The 14,738-nt window shown below is 39.2% G+C and overlaps 1 protein-coding gene across 8 annotated transcripts in view; it reads left to right on the forward strand.

Moving 5' to 3' along the window:
• arid1b (AT-rich interactive domain 1B) overlaps positions 1 to 14,738 on the forward strand; it is a 114,126-nt gene that overhangs the window by 95,998 nt on the left and 3,390 nt on the right. For 4 of the 8 annotated variants that reach the window (XM_081379174.1, XM_081379177.1, XM_081379176.1 and 1 more), the window contains 10 exons: positions 3,068 to 3,208; positions 7,061 to 7,270; positions 8,357 to 8,570; positions 11,100 to 11,238; positions 12,114 to 12,253; positions 12,516 to 12,648; positions 12,746 to 12,865; positions 12,950 to 13,028; positions 13,641 to 14,400; positions 14,489 to 14,619. In XM_081379174.1, the coding sequence (XP_081235300.1) occupies positions 3,068 to 3,208; positions 7,061 to 7,270; positions 8,357 to 8,570; positions 11,100 to 11,238; positions 12,114 to 12,253; positions 12,516 to 12,648; positions 12,746 to 12,865; positions 12,950 to 13,028; positions 13,641 to 14,400; positions 14,489 to 14,619 (2,067 nt within the window). The remainder of the gene's footprint in view (positions 1 to 3,067; positions 3,209 to 7,060; positions 7,271 to 8,356; positions 8,571 to 11,099; positions 11,239 to 12,113; positions 12,254 to 12,515; positions 12,649 to 12,745; positions 12,866 to 12,949; positions 13,029 to 13,640; positions 14,401 to 14,488; positions 14,620 to 14,738) is intronic. The other 4 variants (XM_081379178.1, XM_081379180.1, XM_081379175.1 and 1 more) reach the window with 3 other exon arrangements.

Raw genomic sequence — 14,738 nt, forward strand, 5'->3', positions numbered from 1 at the left:
ATTTGAAGTTATGCACGAAGTTTGCCCGTTTTTTAACAAACTTTCTGAATGCTTCTTATGCTAAAGACAGTAGGCTTTGCATGGCAGGTTTTTAGGACCGTGAATTTCAGGAGAATGTTTTCGACCTATTGCGGATCAAGCTACCCTATTCCACTGACAGGGTGCCAGTACTTCTGCTGATTAATGTTAATTTCGCTAACGAGCTTTTTCCGATGACGAGACAACGCCGAGGTAATTTAACGATAACTGTTACTATATCAACATGCAATATCGTTGACGAAAACAGACGAGACTAAAATGTAATTAAAGAATAAAACTTTACCAAAATCTCTCTTTATTTTTGTTGGAAAAAAAAAGAGGAGACAAAATATTACATACATTCTCAGTGATGAATTGTAATAAATCCAAACATGAATCTCGACTATATTGTTTGTGGTAACTAAATTTGCTGTTGTTTTCATAGAAAAAAAAACATTAATGTAATTTGCAATTATTGGAATTACTATTAGGAATTTCACTGTTTTATTTTTTGAGAATTTTCTTGTTTTACCTGTTTTCATAATGTAGAGAGACGGGAGTGTGTTAATATAAATATATATATATATATATATATATATATATATATATATATATATATATATATATATATATATATATGATAAATAGCCTGCAATCAATCAGGTTAGACACTGAAGACAAATAAACTGTGATAAAGAAAGAACAAAGTTCAGATATTCAGTTACAGATATTCAGTTGTGTTTTCTTTTAAGTTTAGTTTTTATGGATTATGTTTGTATTCAGTAGTTCTTGTGTTCCTTGTTTCAGTGTCTCATTTGCTGTCATGGACATTCATGTAATTATCACTGGTGTTTTTCGTTTTTTTTCCCCTCATTTAGCCAGTGTTTAAGTTTGCTCTGTTATTCCTTCAGTTGTCGATTGTTAATTGTGTTAATGCTTGTGTTTGCATTTGACACACTAGTTTAAACCACGTTTAAACTTTTTAATCTTGCCTTCTGTCAGTCTTCATCTTCAGTCCATGACACAGTCAAGAGCAATGAGATATTTTCTCTTTTTTGTTGTTTGATTAACATTAATAACGACAGCAGGTAAATTTAGATGCTGTCACTTTAAGGACGACTGCATGGATCCAATATACTCATGCATTTTCTTTCTCAACTGTTTACGTTCAATTAAGACATAAATGACTGTGTTCACTATCAAATACATGGTCACTTTGTCAAGTCAAGTTAAGTCACCTTCATTTATATAGCGCTTTTAGCAATATGGATTGTTTCAAAGCAGCTTTATGGTGATAATAGGAAATTACCATAACAGATTGTTTAGGCTTTACAGCAGCTCTAGAATAAAGTTATTGTCCAGCTAAAGTTAGTTTTGATTGATTGGTTCACTTCCGTTGCAAAGATCATTAGTTATTAACTTAGGAGCTGCTTACACAACACCGTTCTAACAGAAAACCTCGGCCCGCTCATTCGCACAACAACAGTTGTCCAATTATTATTTTTATTTTTTGACTCACAAGTATGTGTAAACAGTCTTTCTGACAGCACGCGCATATAGCGAAATGAGTTGTCTTTCATTGCTTAGGACGCTTCAACGTTTTAAAAACACTTTTTTTTTAAACCCCAAAACTTAAGAACGCCTGCAAACGATAAGCTTTAGACTGTGAAGCACAGCAACTTCATGTGAGCGTAACCGCGATAAGAGACGATAGTCCAAAATCTCTACCGGTTGACAAATTCCTACTGGTTAATCGTGTCTGCCGGTATATTACCCACCCCTACTCTGTATTAAAGGATTAGTTCACTTCAGAATGAAAATTTCCTGATAATTTACTCACCCCCCACATCATCCAAGATGTTCATGTCTTTCTTCTTTCTTCAAGGTTTTTGAGGAAAACACTACAGGATTTTTCTCCATATAGTGGGATATACACCGGGATTGAAGGTCCAAATTAGTTTCAGTGCAGCTTCAAATGACTCTACACGATCCCAGCTGAGGAATAAGGGTCTTATCTAGAGAAACCATTGGTCATTTTATAAAAAAAAAGAAACATTTACATACTTTTTAACCACAAATGCTTGTCTTGCACTTGCTGTGATGCATTACACATTATGTCATCACGTTGAAAGGTCACGTTAGGCGAAACATGGTTGTAGGAAGTACCGACCTAGTGTTTACAAAGATAACGTGTAAAAACGAAGTCAAACACCCTTTACAAAAACAATTTATAAATAAAAGGTAAACGAAACTATGTCGGACAATTTTGAAGTTGGAAGAGAAAACGAGACAGAGTTTTTCACCCTACCCTACATTTTTTAAGCCGGAACACGCGTGACCTTTCAACGTGAGGGCGTAATGTGTGGCGCATCACAGCTAGTGCAAGACAAGCATTTGTGGTTAAAAAGTTTTTTTTATAAAATAGTTTCTCTAGATAAGACCCTTATTCCTCAGCTGGGATCGTGTAGAGACTTTGAAGCTGCACTGAAACTGCAATTTGGACCTTCAACCCGTTGATTCGCGGTGAAGTCCACTATATGGAGAAAAATCCTGGAATGTTTTCCTCAAAAACCTTCATTTCTTTTCAACTGAAAAAAGACAGACATGATTATCATGGATGACATGAGGGCAAGTAAATTATCAGGACATTTTAATTCTGAAGTGAATTAATCCTTAAACTTCTTATTTATTGAATCTTTGTATAAAAGCAGGATCCCACTTGAAATCATGCTTTTGGTCTGATTATCAGCACAGCTGTGATTTCCTACCACCAATTCCCTCTTGCTTGTGTAATCTGTACATTCCCTGCAAATCTTTATTCATTTTATTCGTTTATATAACTTCAAAGCTAGTTTGCGATGGCATAAAGCTGATTCAAATGACTTTGCAAATGACTTCTTAGTAAAAAAAAAAAAAACATAGGCCAGTTCTGGGAGAGTATTGCGCATCGTTTCGATGGACAAGAAGTAAAGGTGATTTGTAAGCTGTCTCTCACCATTCACCATGTGTGTGGGTTTCTCTTTCTTCCCTATGTGTTCTCCCATCACAGGACAACTACGGTTCTCAGTGTGTGTCCCAGCCTCCCACCCCTTCCCCTCTGTCCCCCAGCCCAGCTAGTCTGTCCTCTTATCAGGGGGACGACAGCGATAGCATTAGCAGCCCTGCCTGGCCAAAGAACCCCAGCAGCCCTGTAAGTGCCTCATGCACTTTTACTCTTCTCTTTATTTTCCTGCTTCTCTTTCTTCTTTCTGTGGTTATTTAGGTCTCCTGTTTGATGGTGTGAGCTGTTTTGACCGCACATATGATGTAATTAGACTTTCTCATTATGACACTCTACCACAAGATTGTTATACTTTCCCCAATTTCTTTTCAGTTATATGCTGTGTTGGGGAAGCGACTTTAAAACTGTCTCTTGCTAAGCTGCTCATAATAAGAATCTCAACTACAAGCTACTGCATTGAAGCTACATAAGGATGTTTTTAAATTAAACAATTATATAAATTATACTTTAATCAGACCAGTATTTTTCTGGCCCAGGTTTTTTTTTTTAATGGTTGAAAATATTAATTTAGGTAACAGCATTGTATAGAGCATTATTAGGTAATAGCATTATAAACAATAACAATTTTGCCATAAAAAGGCACAAAAACCATCAACTGTTGGTTCAAGAAATAAATTAGCAAACTGATTGACTGCAGCAAACCAGACTTTGCAATGCTACACATGAGGGTACGGGACAGTTTATTACATCTTGATTTAATTATTGCATGGCTGTCAATATAATGTGACAACATTGCCACTGGAAAAACTACTCTATTTTGAGAACTGCTGAGCTACAAAAATGTCAGTAATTAGCTATTTTCCAACACAGGTAGAATTTTTTTTGTGTGACAGTGCCAAAGTGTTTAAATTTAAATAATTCAAACTCAATTCATTTTGCGTTTGACAAAGAACACCTTTGTAAAAGAAAATATCCTTATTAAAACACATTTAAGAAGAGGGATTGGGGAAGAGTTCACAGCTAACTTGTACATGGCGAATCAGCTTTTCACAAAAGTTTTAATGAGAAAGTCAGTTATTGGTTTTGTGATTCGTGGCAATTGGTAACTGGAACAAAATGGCAAGCGTAAAATGGGTTACGTAAAGTATCATGAGGGGGAGTAAATGATGACAGAATTTTCATTCTTGGGTGAACTAACCCTTTAAATCTGTTTAAAGTTTTTAACATTTCGCTGTGTTTACAGTAAAATAGTAATTCCAGTCACAGTCTTGTACTCATTGTGGCAAAATATTCATATTTTTATTATAATTTGTGGTCAAAAAGTAGCACAAATATAAGGCAACACAGCGCAAACACAGATAAACATGGTACCGTTTGAAAGCAGCAAGTCAGTACTTGGTGTCCTACTATACAGAAAGGCTGATATCATCACATTTTTACAATTTCAGTATCGAAATGTACCGCTAGTTTTGACAACACTAATTCAAACAACAAACACATTCCTTAAATACGTGAGCACATTTGTCCAGTAAAACTTATTCTGATTCCTAAATGCATAAACATAATCGGAAAGTATTCCAAATTTATTTCAAGCAGTTTTTTTGTGGTTTAAATGTGGCCCTCTTGGCCTCTGACCTTGAGTACCTCTACCATACATTGTATAAGCAGTGTTCTTTGAGCAAACCGTGTCATGCACAGGCACAGATAGTGCTGCTCAAGCACCTGCCCTTTTGCTCTCTGGTAGAGGTCTGCACTCCCGCGGGAGTCCCGCGGGACCCGCGGGTTGCGACGCAAAACAGTGCGGCGCGGGACAAATTTTGAAAGGTCATTGCGGGCGCGGGCGGGATGATGGAGGGGCACTTGCGGGTGCGGGCGGGAGGGATGATACGCTGCACTCCCGCAAATTAAATATGAGTGTAAAGTAAAATATATAAATGATTAAAGTAGCGTACATAATTTGTAGTTTTGAGGGAGATTCTGTTTGGCAGCAATAAAAACGTTTTAAGCAGCCTAAACTTGTGGATGTTGTCCTTTGGAGTACGGGCGGGGCCTAATCTCACGCACACTTGTTTAGAGACAATTCCTTCCCGCTGCTCCGTGTTCGAACTCGAAAGCTCAAAATAGACAGCAATAACATTCTAACATTATCTAATATATAATTATATATATTAGATAGATAATAATATTAGCCTACCTAATCGAATAATTTTTTTTTTTTTTTTTTTTTTTTTTTTTTTGGTTACTGTTAGCCTACTAGTGAATATTATGCTGTTCGTAGGCCTAATATGGGACTGTTTCGTGTTTTGGTGGTCACATTTTAAATGTTTAAATGGCCTGTAGTCTAGGATAAAAATGATCCGTTTAACAAATGTTCCTATGTGTGTAGGCCATGCCTAAGGCTGTTTTTATGTTACATGATAATTAAGCCTATTGAAATTTGGGCCGATTAATGTTTATCTTTGTTGGCGTTAGTTACTGTAAGGAATTATGTGCGCACGCATTTTTTTTCCAAGACCTTTCGTGAGACAGAATGTGAACATCCATCCTGCTGCCTGCCGTCTTGCGGGCATTTGCGGGCGGGAGCGGGACATAATATCACAGATGCGGGCGGGAGCGGGACTAAAAATGACAAATCTTTGCGGGAGCGGGCGGGAGCGGGACTGAACACTGCGGGAGCGGGCGGGAGCGGGACTGAACATTGTGTCCCGCGCAGGTCTCTACTCTCTGGCTTGATTAGTTCCCTTTTTGCAAACATTTTTTTATCATTTTATATTTATTTTTTATTTAAATTTGCCGCATGGCATCTTTGCTACATCTGTGGTCACAAGCCGCCCCGCAGATCGAGCAGAGCAGCATTCACGTCTCACTGACCTGCATTCACTGGTGACAACCAGATTACGATAGTTTTTATCCTTAGCTTGTGCGTTGTTTGTCACTGCTGTCAAATTAAACCACTATTACAATCTACATAGTGCCAGTCTAACGTAGACAATAGACCTCCATTAAGCTTTACAAGAAGTAAGCGAGTCTGGTGTAAAATAGCATTGTGCAGGGTTGGAAATGCCACCAAAATGAATAAAAATGGCTGCAAAATTTAAGATATGAATTGTCCCTGTATGAGATTTTGTCTTTTATACCATATGATATGTCTAGGCAATGTCACACGAGAAAAAGTGTTGTTTTCCTGAATATCAGCACGATTGCAAATGTGAGATTCATTTTAATAAAACAGTTCAATAAACAATATTCATTTAAAATTCTAAACACAGTAATGTCAATTTTGAGTTTTGCTCTATTTAACCAATGATAGTAGTTCCGAACAAAGAAGTTGCGTCTCCTCGCAACTCAGAGTAAATGAACGAATCTGTGAATTCATGTTTCTTTGCCTCACAAAAACCCTTTCTTGTGCATTTATTGTTGATGTGAAGAGAAAAATATTTTGTATGTAACCGGTGGCTTTTAGAGCTATCTTGGGTTTATTGAAGTTTTGAAGGTTTATCCTGGAGCCCGAACACTTTTATGATTTTAATTGTTATCCTGGCTGTTGCCACCATTACAATTAAGAGTGTATAATTTCAAATTTTCCAACATTTCATATATATTTAAAATATTTACAATTTAAAACAGTAATCTCATAACATTATTCATGCAACTGTAATGCAGTGTAAATACATCTAAATAATAATAGCATAACATATCTTTGTCTGTAATGCACAACATTGATTTTGCTCATTTACCAATTCCAGCGGACATATTTATTTAAATGTGCAAATCATTTAAAGATGTTCTACAGTATGAAATGTCATTTTTATAGTAATTATGAGAGACTTGAGCACCTGCCCTCACTAATGTCTGTGCACAATCCTCATACCTGTCCGGAAAGGTTAAATGGTGAACTTTACTTGCATGAGACCGTCAGAATGGGACATATTGAGCAATGTGGATAACACTTTTACTCAGGACAGAGAACGATGGGCTTCACAGTATGGGTGTGTCGGTGGCGATATATATCTCACTCTGTTCTGTATCCATCCACCCCAGAAGCTCAGCACGGGGAACATGACGAATGAGAAGATAACACGACTGTACGACATGGGCTGTGAGCCTGAGAGGAGGGCATGGGTGGATCGCTACATCTCCTTCATGGAGGAGAGGGGCACGCCGGTCCCGAACCTGCCTTCAGTGGGCAAGAAGCCGCTGGATCTGTGCCGCCTCTACCTCTGTGTTCGAGAAATCGGAGGCTTGGCTATGGTGAGCAGTTCTTTTGGTTTCTGTGAGAGTGCTGCCGTCTGTTCGTGCTGGGGTTTTAAAGGAGCAGAGCTGTGAAATGCATGTTAAAGAACGGCGAAAGCTCTCGTATTCTTCCTCATATCTGCCTCAACCATCAATCACAGACATCAAAGGAACAGGGAATTGGCTAAGAATACATTGCACCTGCTGATGGTGTTCTTTATTTGCACATGCTCTCTGCATTGGGTTTGCGCCTAGGATCTCACACAAGGTTCATGGACGACAAAATATTCCAGAAAAGACAAAAAAATTGACCACTGACAAGATTGTTTCAAAGTACACAAACATCCTTTTATATCAGGGGTGTCTACCACATAATAGTACAATAATAATGAACGTAAACAACTTATTCACGGTTATTGTTAGAACTCAAAAAATTATTTACAGCATGATGAAATGACTAATTATGAGAATGATGAACACTTTAATTATTGATTGCTATCAGGATGTGAAGAGACTTTCATCCAGTATTACAAAAAAAGTTTATGAAAAACATTGCCTACCCTAGCTTTAGCTTGCAATTAAATCAGTCTTTATTAATTTGCACTGTTAGTCATACTTGTACATTTTAAATGCACTATTTACTATTACATTTTAATTTAGGGGGGCAATGAAACATTTAGCTAAACTTTAGCCTCTCTAGCTTTATCTTTAAGGTTAACAAATGTTTTTTTTTTTTTTTTTTTTTTTACTAGTCCCTCAGCAGAACTGCCACAGACCCCCTGTTAAAGACCCCTGCTTTAAATAAAGCTTTTGTTTACCGCCAGCTTTCTGTGGGCGGTATTCGCGCAATGCTAATTATTTCTGGCTAACAGTGATGATGTTTGTGAATCCTGCGCATTCTATAATGAGCCTCATTTACATAGGAAATAGGTATGTTTATCCCAAAAAAAAAAGAACAATGAATTAATTTTTTAGACACATATAGCGCCTGGATATGCTAAACTAGGGGTGGCGCGCAAATCAGTCACAGGGTTAGATGGTTGAACCACTTAGTGAATTGATTGTTTCTCGAATGGTTTTGATTGAAAATCTCTCCTTGAACAGGTAAATAAGAACAAGAAATGGAGAGAGCTGTCCACCCACCTGAATGTGGGAACATCCAGCAGCTCTGCCAGCTCCCTCAAGAAGCAGTACATCCAATACCTGTTTGCCTATGAGTGCAAGGTGGAGCGTGGAGAGGAACCCCCGCCTGATGCGTTCAACATGGGAGACGGCAAGAAGCAGACACAGCAGGCCAAGATCCAGCCACCCTCACCTGGTGAACAACTTTACAGGATTACTGTGGGGAGAACAGACTGCTAGACTGCAGACTGAAGGCTTTCAGCCATCAAATCACTATGCTCCATGTTTTATGGACTATAGTCAAACCAGAAATTATTCAGACACCAGATACAATTTTTGATATTTTTCTACTAGTAGGTGCAGGACACTATAGTTCATTTATTTAAGTGAGGATAGAATAATAAGTAAACTGTGACATATTATACCCAAAAATTCTTCATACAGTGGGCTACCAGTAAAAGTTTTAAAAATTTGGGACCAAAAATTATTCAGACACTTGTTTTGCTTAAGTGTTTTTTTCTTTAATTGCTAATGCAAACTTTTTACACCACATACTGTACAAAATTAATCATTGCTTGGCAATTTGTTGACCTAAATTGGTATTATCTAATTGTGTACTTAAATTTAACAGCTAACAGCTATTCAACCTAATTCATTTGTGAGACAGTCTAACAGAAGGATGGCCAAAACCAGTGAAATATCAACTGATTTGATAACTCTGAGTTCTTGACATATTTTATTACCATTTTTTAAACTATAGTGAATAAACTGTGATAATGTGAGAAATGGAGGTGTCTGACCAAATTTTGGTTTGACTGTATGTCGTTTATTCAGGTGTAACCCTTTATTTTGCCTTTTTGTTTGAAATTATTTGATTAGAAACTCACTCATTAGTGTTTAAGAACGTGAAAGTGAAAAGAAAGTTACATGTGAAGGCTGAGTATGGGAGTATTTGGGAGTATTTTGTAGAATATTTGTTCTCTGCATTTAACCCATCAAAGTTGTCAGATAACAATCTTGTTGAAGAACATTCAAAAGCCACGTTTCCACCGAAATTACCTGAACTCAACCAATCAGCATGTTCAGAGCCCAAGTCCCACCCCTGAAAGTTCCTGAACTTTGATAAAGTAATACCTCGTGAGCAGGGACTTTCTGAGGGGGACATTTTTACCTGCAACTTCATTTAGACCCGGTTTCCTGTGGTGGAAACGCGTGTAAAGCTACTTGATTGCAATCCATGGAGAAGCTAGATTTGTGAACACATTTTTTTTTTTTTTCATTTCTTGACTGAAAACCTTATCCAGTGACTTATCCTTATCAAACGACTGTAATCTTGAAGGACAATTCACTGATTAAAAACAACAACCCAAATATCATCCATCCTAGCAACTTAGTGGCCAATTTTTCATTAAAAGTTTTTCTTTTCTTTTTTTTTCCTCAATTACTTAGCTGTAATAGTGATGCTGTTGGAGTCCAATATAATCTTCATTAAATTCTTAGATTCATCTGCATCACTCACGTCTCTCTGGTCTGCCTGCCTTATAATGAATTCAGAGCGGCTCTAGACAGAGCTATAAATATCTGACAGGTGATTGAGTCAAACTGAGACGGAAGGGGGAAGGGGTGAGAAAGAAAGAGAGCTGCCAAGCTGCTGGCTTAAGGATTCCCGTTCCCCCTCTTCCTGAGGCTAATGACTGATGACGTCACAGGAAGAGAGAGAGAGAGAGAGAGAGAGAGAGAGCTGTCAAACAGCAGGGGAGGGATTCCCTCCAAGTAGATTAATAGGGGAGGAGTGTGGGATAAAAACAAAAGTGACCTCAGCCTGACCCCTCGCTCAATGCAGACCAGTGAGCCAGCGCTTTTTTCCATCTCTCTCCCTCTTTCTCCCGCCCTCTCCGACTCCAGGAATATGCGTAAGGTCATTGGCGGTCACACAGACTGGAAGTGTTACAGCATAGCACCATGTATTGTTTACTTTCAGTGCTGAAAGATGGTTTTGTGGCTGGCAGCAGATCAAGGACATGTAAAGCAGACACTCTTTCATTCCCTCGTTCTTTCATTCTAACCCAATTCTTTTAGTTCCCTGCGCTGAAATCTTTTGAAGTACATTTTACTGCTCTGAGCTGCAGAGGAAAATGCAAATTGGTTTTATTACTTTGCATCAACTGAACCGTAGAAATTTCAGACGTTATTAGAACGGTGTCCTTTTATGCCATTGCATTTCTATGGAAATTAATAACTGGTGTATTCAAATGTTATTGGATTATGGAAATGCAGTCTGGGGATTGTAAGATTTGGGTTTCTTTCCCTGGAGCTTGGAGGAACTGATTAGGACATCGTCATTTGCTTGTAGATTTATAAAATACCATTAAAGCACAATCTGAATATTATAATAATAAAATATTTATTTTAATGAGGCTTTCATATTATTTAAATTTTGGTAATATGTAGTTCTTTGTTTCACGATGGTGGGAAACAATTTTGATTCAGGGAATCACTATGTTGTTATGAACACCATTTATCATTCTATAAATAAATGTAAAAATCGTATCGCAAAATTGCATCTTTGCAAAATAGTTTGAGAGCATCGAAATGTGTATAAAAAAGTTTCCGAGTCTTACTTTTCACTCCCTAAACAAATGAAAGTGATCAATAAAGAGGACACTCATTTTTGTGTACAATAATTCTTTCACATAACGTAGCCCTTTTCTACTCTGTTCAACAGCAAACTCAGGCTCTCTTCAAGGGCCGCAGACTCCTCAGTCTACAGGCAGCAGCACCATGACAGAGATGCCAGGGGACCTAAAGCCACCAACACCGGCCACCACACCACATGGACAGGTGAACCCACTACCAACTGCCAGGTGGGCTAAATTGATGTATTATATTTTAGTGTCTGTCAGTGTTGGGCACTTGGAAAATGTAGTGAGCTAAGCTAGCAGTTACTCTACATTTAAATGAAGCGTCTCTACACTGAAGCAAATGTAGCAAGATAAGCTGCATGGCAAAAGTATAAACTATTTTTCTACATATAGATAAACTATAGACTACATTTAAACAATTTTTTTTATTAATTTTTTATATTAAACCAACCGTTCCAAGTCAATGCTATCTCAGTGATCAATAAAACTCAGGCAAACAGAAAGGCAGGAATCATTTTTCAGTTCAATTGTTTATTCAAAAACTGTTCCAAACCAATTTGAAAACAAGAACAAGAACAAAACCATAGCTATATAAAACCAGATAAGTATAGAAAACCATAACTATAACAAAACCAGGTGTCGAGAGTGTGTGCATCTTTCCATCAAGTAAATTTCTCGCGTGTCAGCCCAAGGATTGGTACGTGATGTCACCATCCGGAGCAGAAGGTGGCGGTAATGCACCAAAAAGCTGTTTGCCAACCGCCGTAAAACACAAAGTCGTCGCCGTCATACGGAAGTATTTCTGTCGGCTACACACATCTGTGTATGGCGGTGGCGTCACTTACTGATCCAGGATCAGTGATCCTTAGCAGTTGTATTTCCTATTTGAGCTTGAGCTTCAGAAATGCTTGGGGAAATGTAGCTTGTGTGGATGCTACCGCACTACTTGATCAACAAAAAGAGCTACCACCACGCTTCTGAAAAAATGCAGTTAAACTACTTTTAGCAACGCTACTGCCCAACACTGGTGTGGTGTTTGATACTCAAGTGTGTGCATGTATTGATTTGTTGTCCTTGTTTCACCCGCACTTCTTTAGAAACAGTGGTGTTAGTGTGCAAGATCCGTTCTCCGAAGGCAGTGACCCAGCCTTCCAAAAGCGAGGCCCCATGCATGGAGATGCCACCTCTAGAATGCAGTTTGACACCAGTAAGGATCCCTATGGAGCTCCCAGGAAAGGTGTGTTGTTGCTGCTGTAATTATTGCGTATGGGGCTGGTTTCACATTTCTGCTCACTGCTGCCTCCCTGTGCTCCATTTACTAGAGCTGCATATTCATTATTTTCTTGGACATTGCTGCCATCTAGTGTCTGCAGGTTAAAGCCAGCATGAAATTAAAAATGACCTGAATATTACGTTTCATAGAATATTCTTTAGATATGTAAATACTCTTTCATGTTCTTTATCTTCCTTGCAGTTAAGAAGTGTTAATTTGTTTTCAGGTGGCTCTGAGCCCTTCATGCCAGGGCAGATGCCAGGCAGCGGCATGCAAGATATGTATCCACGTGGCCCGCCCTCAGGAATGGGTATGGGTCCACGACCCCAGTACTCCTACAACCCTGCTTTTGAGAGGAGGTAAGACAGAACACCTTGGTGTCAGTTCATAACTGCATAAAAACAATGCAAACATCAAAATCAGTATGCCAACTTTATTTTATGTTTATGTTCACAGGCCAGACCATATCATGGGACAAGACGGGGGAATTGCCCCCCCTGGAAACCAGAACAACATGGTACATTCCAACAGTGATCCCAGCATGTTCTCTGGCAGTAGATATGCCTCTCATCAGAGGTAAGAAGTGGCTATTGTTGACTAGTTTATATGAATGCATATGGTGTATAGAGCTGTAGTTTATTATTATATGTTTTACTGTAGACATGGACATGACGGCTATGGGCAGCAGTACCCTCACAGCATGCCATATGGTGCACATGGGATTTACCCCCAACAGCAGGTCAGCCATCAAATGTGATCAGAATTGATCCCTCTTTTATGCTGAGAGTTAGAGAGAGTTTGTGATAAGTCTTTATGATTTTTCATTTCATTGTGGTTTGGGCTGGGACAAAATATTGATAGGGAAATATATCGTTGTCCTTCTCCATGCTATACGAGAATTGATATGCTGGCGCCAAATATCAATATTTTCATTAATAAAATAAGGCGCTCTAAATAGATTCCCCTGCTCCCAGCGTCGCTACTTCATGGCTCCTCGAGGTGGCACTCAACACATGAATGAGGGAAACTAGAACATAAGTTAACTAGCCGGACAGCAGTGTGAGTAAAATAATAGATGCTCCTGCCACGTTTAAGTCCAAAGTCTAGAAAACTTGCACTTAACCTTTTCACTTGCATTTTGTTTTCATAGTTAGACAGATATCGTGATGTATCATTATAGGTTTGTCTACCAATATATTGATTATTGCAGAATTGCTTTTTCATGATATTATCGGTATCGTGAGCCACGTATCGTATCGTGAGGAACCCTGTGATTCACACCCCTAAATGTGGTAATTATTTATGCTATATTAATACTTTATTTTGACACTTTGTTTATTGGCTGTTGCAGGGTTATAAGCGGCCTGGAGAAGGGATGTATGGCCCTCCACCTAAGCGGCATGAGAGTGAAGCTTATGGTATGCAGTACGGGGGCCAGCAGCCTGACATGTATAACCAATATGGTTACCCAGAACGTAGGCCCATGCAAAGCCCATTCCCCTATCCATATGGACGTGATCGCATGCAGCCAGGTGGACAGGGACCTCCTCAGCATAGCATGATGAGTGGTGGACCACCCCCATCCTCTAACTCCAGCGGTGGGCATCAGGGGAACATGTGGCACACTAGGCATGACATGAGCTATCCTTACCCTGGCCGGCAGGGTCATGGGGCCCCCTATCCCTCCATGAGCCGTGGAGAAGATCCAGAAGTCAGGGCTAGTCAGGACAGTCAGTGGCCTGGTCAGCGTCAATCACCATACCCACCACACTCTTCATCTGCTTCTAGCTCCATGCCCCCCATGGTTAGCCGGCAACCATCTTCCTCCTACCAGTCTCCTCCAGCAATGCCAAACCACATCTCTCGTGTCCCAAGCCCTGCACCATTCCCTCGGTCTGTGGGTGGCTCTATGTCACCCAATAAAGCTCACATGATGGCCTCTATGAAGCAGATGCAAAAGCCGGGTGGCCCAGGGTCCATGCCAAGTACTCAAAGTGGTGGTATTCCTGGGCAAGGCTTCCCAACAATCCATCGGGATTACCCATTGGACTCTGTGGAGGCCACACAGCCACAGCTTAAACCCCGCCGAAGGTTAACTTCCAAAGACATTGGTATGAAACCCTTTTCCAATGATAATATTTTTTTATTTAATTGGCCTGGTTATGGCAATGTTCTTAAAAATGCTTGTAAATCTTGTAGGCACACCAGAGGCTTGGCGTGTGATGATGTCCCTGAAGTCTGGGTTGCTTGCAGAGAGTACATGGGCTCTAGATACTATAAACATATTGCTCTATGATGACAACACTGTGTCTTCCTTTGGCCTATCTCAGGTAAGTATGGACCAGGCACTGTTGGGTTTTTAGGCTTAAAAGTAAAAAGGGTAGGAAATTATTGCAGAAGTCTTGTATCTCTTTATGCAATTTTGTGGCAATATTTAATAGCACTTTAT

Source organism: Scardinius erythrophthalmus (assembly GCF_964197995.2).
Source record: "Scardinius erythrophthalmus genome assembly, chromosome: 11".
In the NCBI taxonomy this organism is placed as follows: domain Eukaryota; kingdom Metazoa; phylum Chordata; class Actinopteri; order Cypriniformes; family Leuciscidae; genus Scardinius; species Scardinius erythrophthalmus.